Source organism: Cryptomeria japonica, chromosome 11 (genome assembly GCF_030272615.1).
Source record: "Cryptomeria japonica chromosome 11, Sugi_1.0, whole genome shotgun sequence".
In the NCBI taxonomy this organism is placed as follows: Eukaryota; Viridiplantae; Streptophyta; class Pinopsida; order Cupressales; family Cupressaceae; genus Cryptomeria; species Cryptomeria japonica.
In genome coordinates this window covers 259,192,503-259,205,024 of record NC_081415.1, presented here as the reverse complement: position 1 = coordinate 259,205,024, position 12,522 = coordinate 259,192,503, and the positions used below count along the sequence as shown (strand labels likewise).

The following is a 12,522-nucleotide window of genomic DNA, read 5'->3' as shown; positions in this document are numbered from 1 at the left end:
AGTTTGTCATGTGGTTTTTAGAGTCACGAGGTGATGCATCTCCCAATTCAACAACACCATGATCATGCAAACTATGTATTGCTTCAGAAGCAGCTTATCAAAATACAAGTATGAATGTTAGCCATCCATTTACCTTCTCTTTTTTCTTCTTTCCTCCTTATACTCTGTATTAGATGACCACCTCGCAGGTTCATCATACAGTTTTCTATAGTCACACTGATCTTTGTCTCCCAATTCCTCACCAGCCTACTGGAGTACAACAAGAACTCAGTCAAGGGTATGTATGCAATCCAAACACTTCTTATAACAAATAAAACAAAATAGTCATTGGTATGTATGCAAGTTACCAAAGGTTTCAATTTCTTCATCCTTAGTAACTTCAATATCTTGTTTCTTCTCTCCTTATTTTTGTTGAATTTGTACTTATACATCGTTACTTTTATGTCTTAGGCATTTTTACTTTGGGCCAAGAAAACCAGTTCAATTACAATCCTTTGTTGTGCATTGTACCACACTCTCATATGGTACTCAACATCTGCCGCCCTCCTTTCTGTGTACTCTTCAAATTTCTCAAGAAAATGAGGTAGTTGCTTTTGTTTTCTAGATAGAGATCGCCCATGCTTACATGGCTCGATGAAATAAAGATTGTGTTTGATCAATCTATGCACATTAAGCACCTATAGATCCCAAAATCTAACCTTTGCAACTTTGGCATAAGTACCATACTCATAGAAATATGATAGTCTGTTATCCAGCCATTCAATTCTATATTTGGCCAAGACCTGCTCTCACATTTCCACATTAAAAAGTAACATGTTATGCACATTAAAAAAGTCACATACCATACTACAACAATAGGAATATAAAACAACCAATACCTATCCTCCATTTGGACCATTCTCTTCTATTTTCTCAGCATTGTCACCATCATATTGACTCCCATCTACATGAGGCCCATCTTCATCATCAAAACAAGCCTTGCTATCCTTGTCATCGCTAGAAGATTTTGTTAGATTTCTTGGTTGTGAAACATGTCAAACTAGTTTCAACTTAGCTCAAGGTAGTAAAACATTCCTGTCGATTGTGATTTTTTGGATGATAGTGGAGAAAAGGATGTTCATTCACAATTATACCCCCAAAATAACCCCAACTGTTTCAAAAAGGAGTCATTTAAAACAAAACAAAAGATGTCCCTTTCACAACCCCAAAATAAAAATAAATAACCATCTGGAACTAAATTTGAAAATAAAAAAGTTTAAATTTTTTACTCACTGTTTTTGACAATCGCAATTCTTACTATCCACCATCTAGTTGAAACTTTCTCTTTCATGTGGTCACATAGTACATGTATATGTGTATGGGAAAAACACCACGGGTCATGTATATGTATGTGTGTGTGTGTGTGTACACACACAAATATGCATACATATATGCCCAATAGTGCTATTTTTTTTGTAGAGAATAACCCCCATTATTTGGATTCACCCAATTCCATTGTATAAAATTTCAAATAAATTTAACTATCAATGTCAAAATGCATTCAAAACAATGACATTCAAACACACACACACACATGCCCAATAGTGCTATTTTGTGTATAGAATAGCCCCCACTATTTGCAATTCACACAACTCCACTTTGCCTTCTTTTCAAAGTCACAACACATCAAACCCCTCGTGTTTTGGCCAAAATCACACTCACCTCCTCTAAGACACACTGTGTTTTCCACATAGCTCAAGGTAGTAAAGCATTCCTGTCAATTATGATTTTTTGGATAATGGTATAGTTTCTTGTTGCTTCATGTTGACGATTTGGATGTTGCCAACTTACCTTTTTCCAATGGTCAAAGTCCTATTTTGGCATTTTTCACGTTGATGATTTTCACGTTTGTATGGTGATGAATATGTGTTTTGTACAATGCAAACACCACATTTCAAGCCACATATGTATGACAATGCACATTTTTTTATGGGAGTGCTATTTTGTGTGGAGAATAGCCACTTAGTGGGGGGAAGTAGGTATTGTCCACACAAAATAGCACTATTAGGCATATATGTATATGTATATATGTATGCCTATGTGTGTGTGTATACAATGGACATGAATTGATTTTTTGTGTGGAGAATAATCACTTCCTTGATGTCAAAATGCATTCAAAACAATCGCATTCAAATTACCAATCAATACTTATCCTTTGTCAATGTCAAAATGTGTTCAAATTAGTCACATCAAGAAAATGAGGCAAAAAAAATTACGGTCATTAAACACTGATTTTCCACTTACCACTCGTCTCTACAACATCTGCAAAAGATTGTCAAGACTATTTGAAGACTTTGCAAAAGATTGTGCTTCCTCTCAAAAAAATTAAGGTGCCCTTGACAACCAACAACGACGATATGTAGCTTTAAAATCCCTTGTTAGGTGGAAATCATGCAAAAATGATATCGCATTGTGTTTTTCTCCCTCCCCTTTCCATCATTGCTTTTGCTCCGCACCTTTGTGGATTCCAAATTTATTATTTGTACTTTCAAAATCACCTACCACCTGGGGACTCTACTGGAAAGTCCATTTTAGAGGATATCACTAGCTAAGATCAATGTCAATATGCGTTCAAAATAGTCACATTCAAACTACCAATCAATTCTTGTCTATTGTCAATTTCAAAATGCATTTAAAACACTCACATTCAAATTTGGAAGTGGTTATTCTCCAGACAAAATAGCACACCCGTACAAAACATGCATATTGCCATACATACTTGGCTTGAAACGTGGCTTCTACAACATAAGGAACATTGATCGTTAATGGAAGCGGCTATTCTACACAAAAAAAAAAAAAACAATTCCTATCCATTGTGTGTGTGTACACACACACACACACACACACACAGGAATACATATATCCCCAATAGTGCTATTTTGTCTAGAGTATAGCCCCCACTATTTGGGATTCTCACAACTACATTGTATGCAATTCCAACTAAATTTACTGTCAATGTCAAAATGTGTTCAAAATACTCTCTCTCTCTCTCTCTCTCTCTCTCTCTCTCTCTCTCTCTCTCTCTCTCTCTCTCTCTATATATATATATATATATGTCGAATAGTGGTATGTAGAGAATAGCCCCCACTATTTACAATTCACACAATTCCATTGTATGCAATTTCAAATAAATTTAACTGTCAATGTCAAAATGCATTCAAAACAACCACATTCAAACTACCAATCAATTACTCCAATGTATACTTTTCAAAATTTAGTAAATGTCAATGGCATAATGCCTACACAACATTCACATTCAAAGCACGACCACTTACAATTTGATATTCTCATTGCTCTATTATGCATTTTCAAACATTTAAAATATCGGTGGCATAATGCCTACTAGTCAGTCAAATTCATAGGAAAGTGCATTTCAAGGTGGCCAAAAAAAACATTTGCTACTTAAGCCATATAATATAAAGCTTTATAAAGTCCACTACTGCTAAAAAGTATACAAATTTGACCCTCCAGCCAACCATACAACTCAAACTAGTCACAACAAATGTAGAAAACAAGAAAGACAAAAAAATCCTTATTGCCCAAACCACCTAATACAAGGTCTGCAAAAACATCTTGTTTTTTTAACACCCTCACACAACTTAATGAAGTTTCTAAAACCGTTGTGTTTATAAACCATCTGGGCATTTTGTGCCAGGGGGATGACTTGGATGGTACAAGAGGAATGTTATTGCATTTGTAGCATCCTCCAATGCATTAAACATACCCTCTTGCATTCTCCCCCCATGTGTATCCAATACATTGTCCAATTTCTCTTCTTTGGTAAAAGTTATACTCTCCATTTATGATTTCATTATAATTCTAATAGGTCTACTTTCTTGAACCATTTTGTGAGGAACAATTCTTCTAACAGCAGCCTCCCCTTTATACAGGTCATAAGCCTTGACAGCTTCGTCCAAGGTATTCCTAGGAATGTATCGTTCTTGCATATTATTCACTACAATTCATCGAAGGTTGCCATAAGACTGCAGACCATGCATTATCATAGGAAAATTGATACCAACTGCAATGGATATATGAATTGCATTTGCGCACTAAGAAGATCCTTGCCAATGATTGTTGTAATCCATTCTCAAATGTGAGAGCAATCACATATAAACTAGTAATGCAAATTTGTTCAAGGAATTGCCATCATCTATAGAAACTTCCCCTTCCACAATAAGTATACTGATACAATAGTTTTGGAGTGTCAATGCCATTGACTCAGAAAGACAAATCAAATATTTATGTCTATATCATCATGCAAACACAACTACAAAGTCATATTCATATAAAGATTACTTAATGGAATGAGAAGAAAGTAACTGAATATTTCTTAATGAAACAAAGATTTATTTTAGTGACAAATAAGAAGCAATCACCTATAAGAGAAAATTTGTGGGCAATGGCTATGCAACATTATATCTAGCAACTTACTATTTTCCAAATTTTCCAAAATGATTTATCAATAGGTTTCAAACACACACATTTTTTCAAAATCAATTGTTCAAAAACCCATCACATTCAATAAATCATTTTAATAGAATATGTGTTTTTTAGACATATAAAAATTAGTTTGAAAATTTGTAAAACACATAAGCTGCTAAATATAATGTTGCATAGTCATTTGCGAATTTCTGACCATGGATAGTGATTTTCTACACATTGTTGTTGTTCAAGGAGAGGCAACTTCCACTATTGCACTAAGTGGTCTATCACTTTACAACATAGTCATGCTTGGTCACAATCTATTGAAAAATTAGAAATTAAGAAGTTGGACTATGAGGAAATTAACACACCAAAGCCACAATCTAAAGAAAAGGTTTTAGAAATTACTATCGTTGGTTTTGAGTTTGTTGGAATTCTTAGATGAACAACTAATGATAAGGAATTTGGGAATGCTCAAACTAATTAAGAATTAAAAAATAATGAATTTAGAAGACCAATATTCAAAATTAGACCAATGTAAATGGTGTGAATGGGAAATTGATTTCCAATTTGATAATAAGAATAATGTTTAGTTTTCCAATTGGGTTACAAATAACCTACTTTTTGAGATGGATGCAAATCAATTTGCCCACTGAGATAAACCACTTTTTGAAATAGAGGTAGAGACATCTCCTAGTTCAAGTACTGATAATATCAAAGTAGTGAAATGGAAATTAAATAGTGAAATAGTTATTTATAAAAAGTAACCCTCAAGAAAGAAATTGCAAAGACAGAGGAATTAGTAGAGTTGGGTATGATATAGAATCTTTGCAAGGAAATATGGATAGTCAAGCAAAGTTGTTTGAAGACAAGCAATATAAGGTCGTTAACAAATCACATCAACAAGACTTAGCAACACATAGGTAGTTAACTAAATACATTGCATCATTAGAGAGATTCAAATTATTTCTAAGATTGATGCGGGATCCTGGTATCTTCAAAAAGACTCAACCAAGTGGATAAGAAATTATCCAGCTGAATTTTAAGAAGAAAAAAAAAGTCGATTCAAGGGGGAATCTATGATAAATTGATAACCAATTTCTTTTTCTAATAATCAATCTAGAAGTGACTATTCTCCACACAAAATAGCATGCAATTACAAAAATATGCATCGACATACATATGTGGCCGCAAATGAACCCAATTCTAACTTAAGCCCATTTGCACATATCTTGAAATAAAGCAAAAATTTGTTGAATACATGGCTATGGATCTTATATATATTTCAAGATTCATTATTATGATTTTATCAATAAAATTTTGCAAAACATATTTTCACCGCATTTGCTTGTAGATCGAAACTATATTTATCTTTTATAGCTTATGCTCGTATAAATGTTTCAATCATATATAACGAGTTTATTTTTGCTACCCACAAATGATAAACATACCAATTTCATTTCATTGTGTTGTATTCTCAGCATGATTAGAGGACTCTGCAAGCTTACCTTTCTGTAGAAAAGTAGATCCCATTAAAAAACATAGACCTTCTGTCGATAGTAGATTTTTTTCCTTTATTCGATAACCAGTGGCACCAGCTTTATACATTAACAATTCGGCAATGTGCTCAACGACATCTTTCCTTCAACATCATATGTATGGAATGCTTATATTTATGCACATTTATCCAGTGACGACAATTATTTAAATTGACAAGAGGTTCTACGTATAAACAAAAATTCATGATGCTTAAGGCTAAAATTCAACCCACCGACTTTAGATGCCACCACACAAAACAACATGGCATGCAATGATGACGACTTGGATGACAAGAAGTCCATTTTTTATTTCAGAATGTAGAGGGACTACTTGTAGAATGTCCAAGTTGAAACTAGACTTGTTATTCATAATGTTGAATAATTATTATGGAATTAATTATTACGGTAATGATTAATCATTAAAAAATTTATCTACTTATTAATTAGATAATTATCTAATAAGTTGGTAAATTGTTAATCATATTACCTACTTATGAATTAGATAATCATCTAAGGAAATAAGTTGACAAAATATTAATAATTACATTTCATCATTATTACATTATAGAATAGACCATAAAATAGATAGTATAACAACCCTCGTGTTTTTTTTAACCCACCTCAACAAGATAGTATAATGTTCAAAACTTTCATGTTATCTACATGGTCATTCTGCGTAGATGTGAAAAACTATTGTGTTTTTCACCATACCTAGACCGGATACTACATAGTGCAAAACCATTGTGTTTTTCATATGGCCAATCTGGATGTGTGCAAAATAGTCGTGATTTTTACCAAGCTGATCCAAATGTGTGCAAAACCATTGTGATTTTTACTAACCCAGACCAGATCGTATACTGTGCAAAACTTTTGTGTCTTTTAACATTCCCAATCCAAACAGGTGGGTCAAAAAATGCGTCCACACAAAGCACACATACAGACTAGGTATATTTCAAAACTTCCAATTTTTTAGACTATTTTGAAAACCTTAGTCTGCTCCCCAAATTTATTACAAACCCTAGAAACATTACAAAACTGAAAATTTCTCTTCCATAGTCCCTAACAACATGGCAAAATGGCAAAACATAATGGTAAATATACATACCTATCAAGAGGATGCCACCCTCGCACTTAAAATCTCCACGACGCTACCTCCAAAACCCCAACGCCCATTTGCTTGCATACGCTACAAACTACAAAAAACAATGGATACACAGAATTACAGATAAAGCAAAGCAAGCAAATGCAACAAAAAAAATTACGACCATTAAACATTGATTTTCCAGACTTACCACCCGTTTTTGCAAACTTTGCAAAAAATTGTGAAAACTGTCTAAAGAGTCTATGAAATATTGCAAAGACTGTCTAAAGACTCTATGAAATATTGCAAAGACTGTCTAAAGACTCTCCAAAATATTACAAAGACTTTCCTTTCAAAAACGTATGACACCCTCGACAACCACCAACAACAGTATAAAGCTTCAAAATTCCTTACTAGGTGGAAATCATGCAAAATGACCATGCATCCTGTTTTTCTCCCTCCCCTTTTGGTTGTGGCTTTTGTTGAGCCCATTCGTGAATTCCAAAATTATTATTTGTATTTTCAAAATTATCTTGTCGTCTAAGGACCTTGCCAGAAAGTCCAATTTAAAGCATACTACTGATCGTGACTTCCTGCCACGACACAATTGGTCATCTTCTCACCGCTGCCACCCCATGCCTCTTACAACCATGTTGTTTTGTGTAGAGAATAGCAAGTAGCATTCTTTTGTATTATGAAGGCCTTAAGAAATACCCACTTAGTTGTATGAAGCCTAAAGTAGATGAAGACAATTCTCTATGTTATCATTCAGCCTAAGACTATCCACCTTCTTAACATTAATTTTTTGTTTTTTTTTCCTAATGTTGATCTTCCCGTTAAATTGGTGATTGGTGATGAGGAGATCTCCAACAAAGTGAATTCTATAATTTTAAGTGCCAACAATAAGTTTCAAAACTTTCAATCCAATGAAAAAAGAAAAATTTCATAAGCAACTAATTATTTGAAATAGTGTATGAGAGATTAATTAGTTCATTAAATTTTATATCTTTAGATTACTTGTTATAGATGAGTTATGTGAGTTACAAGATTTATCTATGAAAAAGAGGAATCTCAAATTTGTTTAGACTAATTTCATTTTATAATACCTTGTTAAATTCAATGAGGTTTTCTTCAAAGATACGGTACACCTTCCTTAAATTCCAATTTATTTTTATTTTTCCATTCAAACATAAGATCTAATTTATTCCAATTTATCTAACATATATGATATTCAAGATAAATAGAAAAAAAAAAACTATTACAACTCAACAAAAGACTATCACATGAACAATATTTTGCTCATCAAAAAATTTCAATAGATTATAGCAAGCATTGCTTCTTAAAAAAAAAAAATTCCTTATTATCCATTTAAACATGTAATCAATAATTTATACGCACTCCATCTCCTGATTTGATTTGTTGTGAGGCTATTTCCATGTAACAGCAAGAGCAGTGGAGTTAATCAGAACCTGCAATTAATCCCACAAGCAATCCATCAGTTGGTGAATGAAGAGAAGTTTATGAACACTAGGCTATTTCCATCTGTAACAAACAGAACCTATCCCACAAGCAATCTAAGCCAGATGTGTTGTCTATATCAAACTATCCACCACTCAATAGTCCACTGTGAATGCTGAAACAGAGCTCACAAAGTTTGTTTTCTGATCGAGTCTCCATGAGCTGCCGAACAAGACTCTTCACCGTAAGGAAACAAAAGGACAAAGATTTTTGAAGCAAATGAGGGAATAAAGGGCGAACATTCTTTCAAAAAATTTCCAAAGCAACAGAAGAAAACAGTCAAAATCCAAGTATGTTTTGTGTCTGGATCTTTTTCCCTTAAGGGATTTTCCATGTTTCATTTCTTTGCCATTGTTGTGATAATTTACTTAGATCCATTAATAGAGTCTAGAAAATGTGATAATTTACGTGGGGATCTTTTGAAGCCACCGAATTTTACCTACACAACTTTCTTGTATACAGTTTATAGGGAACATAAAATATTTTGTCAGTTGTTGAGATTGAGAGTTGTTGAGATTCGGGCAGTCGGTCTCTTACTACTCATCTTTTGAAAAAGAATGGTTATATATGTCAAAAAATACTGGATTACCTGTAGCAGACACTATAGAATTATGTATACATTTACTCATTTAAATTGTCTTAATATACTTCATAGTAGTATATAAAGGTATGAAAATATTTAATACTATTTAAAAGTGCAACGCTTAAGGTGAAGGTCAGTGCAACCATTGAATATAATGAAATTGTTTAGCACAGAAATGAACGAAAGTAAGTTACAAATAACATTGCCCAACTTTCCAGTCTTCGAATCAAAGTAAGTTATAAAATATCTATAGAAAGACCCTCAAATTGAGGACGCAACTTTATACAATGAGAAAAGAAACATACAGGAGTGACTTCAACAATCTGTCACTCTCAAGGTATCGGAACTATTGTAGCTTAGAAATAATAAAAGCTTTACCATTTGCAAAGTCTTTTAATTTTTCTATTTGACCAACATCAATCAGCCAGCAGACGAGTATCTTAACAGTCTTATCACTTGGAACACAGCCTTGCTTCTGCATTTGATCCATTAAAAAAAAAGTTTTTTCCAATTCACATCTTTTGCGAGAATTCACATCTTTTGCGAGCACCCCGAAATAATGTGCAGTATCTGACCTCATTCGGAACCAAACCTTTTGCTCTCATTTCATCTAACAATGATAAAGCAGCATCATGTTTGTCTTCTTTGCATAATGTTACAACATTTGGAATAATGCCAACCATTTCCATGTTTTTAAAAAGCTTCAAAGCCTCACCTATTTGGCCAATTTTACAATGACCATTAATCAGAGAGTTGTAAGCTATTACATCAGGGACCTTGCCTTCATCAAGTATCTTATTCATTAGGATATGAGCACTAGCAAGATCACCTACTTTACACAAACCATAGATGATCGTGTTGCAAGTTACTTTATCAGGTTCCAAACCCTTTCTTGTCATTTTTTCTAACATTTGAAATGCCATGCCCATGTGTCCTGTTCTACAGAATGCAGCAATCACAGAGTTGTATGTAAAAACATCTGGTTGTAAACCCTTTCTTGTCATTTTTTCTAACATTTGAAATGCCATGCCCATGTGCCCTGTTCTAGAGAATGCAGCAATCACACAATTGTACGTAAAAACATCTGGTGATAAACCCTTTCTCGACATGATTTGAAAACAATCCCACACCTTGCCCATCTGCCCATCTTTGCATAGCCCATTAATAACTGCATTGAATGCCACTTGATTGGGGAAAGGACCAAACTCTATCATCTGTAGAAATACATTATACGCCTCCTCTATTTTTCCAGCCTTGAAAAAGGCATCTATCAAGCTTCTACAAGTGTAGGTGTCAGGGAAATAACCATTTTGTATCATTTTGCATACTAATGCTAGAGCTTCATTTACTCTTCCTACTTTGAAGAAACTATCAATCAGACCGTTATATGTAATAATATCTGGAGAACAATGAAAACGTCTCATCTCTGATAGCTTCATCTTTCCTACCCACCTTGCAAAGACCATTAATTAGGGCATTGTATGAAAAAATATCTGGAAAAATGCCATCTTGTATCACTTGAGCTACCAATACTAAAGCTTCATCTACCCTACCTTTCTTGCAGAGAGCGTCAATTAAGGTGTTGTAGGAAACAATATCAGGAAAACAATGGATATTCCTCATTTCGTGCAAGAGCTCGTGTGCCTCCTCAATTTTACCCCATGTACAACATTAAAAGTAGGAGATATGTCTGGTAAAGACTTGTCAGTATGTGAGGGTTTGTGTTTGTTTGCAGAGAAAGACAGAGGGCGTAGAGAGAGCGAAAACAAATAAAAGAAGTGGGTAGTAGAGGTTACCTGTTTCAAGATTGGGAGTGGGCATTTCATGGTGATGTTGGTAGCACAGAGGCTGATCTACGCCTTCAAATTTTCTTCTCATCCAAAATGAAACCCTAACATTTCTCTCATAACCCGCGAAAGCCATGCCATTAATAACCCCTAAACATAATTGGGCAACGGCTGTCCGACGCTTTAAAAAGAGGGGCAACTCCACCACCGTAATTATAATTAATCGAATTTAATTGCATCTTTTTGAAATTTTTGAATTTAATAGATAACTTCTTTAATCTAAATTATATAAGTAAATATTTTTAATGATTTATATATAAATATTAATATATAACATTTATTAAATAATATATTTTTAAATTTCTTTATAATTTTGATATTATAGCATTTAATTTATATATTTGGTTATATATAATATAATTGATATATAAAAATGATTAATTATAAATTAATATTTAATTTTTTATATATTCATATAGTTTATATAATTAAGTCTTTTAAAGATATAAATAATTAAAAAATATTTTTTCATAAATATTAATATTTAACATTTATTAAATAATATATTTTTAAATATCTTTATAATTTTGATATTATAGTATTTAATTTATATATTTGATTATATATAATATAATTGATATATAAAAATGATTAATTATAAAAAAAAAATTATATTAGAGATCGAGAGACCGATAAAAGAGTTTATACAAAAGAGTCCAGGGGAGGTAGGGCCTCAACCGTCAAGTAGTGAAACCAAAAAGATTTAATCGAGTAGCATATACAGTGACCTACAAAAACTCAGAAAAAAGGAAAGACTGGGGAGTAAATATAGTTATGTTGTTGTCATAAGGCACTAGTGTAGGATTTCATCCTAGTCCTCCAGCCATGTGGTCCAGCCCTGAGGTCCTTCCATCCAGACCACCTTTTTCCTCTCCATGATCTGTGTACACATCTCTATCCTATTGAAGGGGGGAACTCTGGTATCTTGAAGTTCCTTAATCAGTTTCTTTACTGCATCCTCAAAGGTGGTTTGGTTCTCTGCTATCCTGGCCCATTCATACCCATCTTGCATTTCGTAGATAAACATGGTGGCTCGACCATCTTTGAGGAACCGCAGCAGTTTGTTTCTCTCAACGTTCATCAAAAAGAAAACTTGTACAAAAATTTTGTAATGTGTGAGATTTTTAAAAAAACCAGTAAGTTCCCTAACATTACCTTGAAACTTCTCCTCATTTCTGAATTTCCAAATAAACCAAAGTATGAAAGAAGACGGAATTTGCCAGATTAAGTTAGCATCCTTTTTAAGTCTATGGATGAAACCAGTAACTATATCATAAGTAAAGACATGTTCAGTAATAGAGATTCCAAACATTAACCAGATCTCCCTAGCAAAAGGGCAATCAAGGAAGATGTGTCGAGCAGTCTTAGGCTTTTTGCAAACAGAGCAAAGGTCGTATGCAGCCAAATTATTCCTAATAGGCAGTCTATCCAGTAAGAGTTGCCATCTAAAGCATTTAATCTTAGGGGGATGGGAGATTTCCAAAGCTTCTC

The 12,522-nt window shown here is 33.5% G+C and overlaps 1 protein-coding gene across 1 annotated transcript in view; it reads right to left on the bottom strand.

Moving 5' to 3' along the window:
- Positions 1-10,623, bottom strand: part of LOC131860173 (pentatricopeptide repeat-containing protein At1g63080, mitochondrial-like) — a 59,067-nt gene extending 48,444 nt beyond the window's left edge. Inside the window, exons 1-2 of the mRNA XM_059214549.1 lie at positions 9,700-10,623; positions 699-782 (exon numbers count right to left, since the gene is read on the bottom strand). Coding sequence (XP_059070532.1) covers positions 699-782; positions 9,700-10,623 — 1,008 coding nt within the window. The remainder of the gene's footprint in view (positions 1-698; positions 783-9,699) is intronic.
- Positions 10,624-12,522: the final 1,899 nt, after the last annotated feature.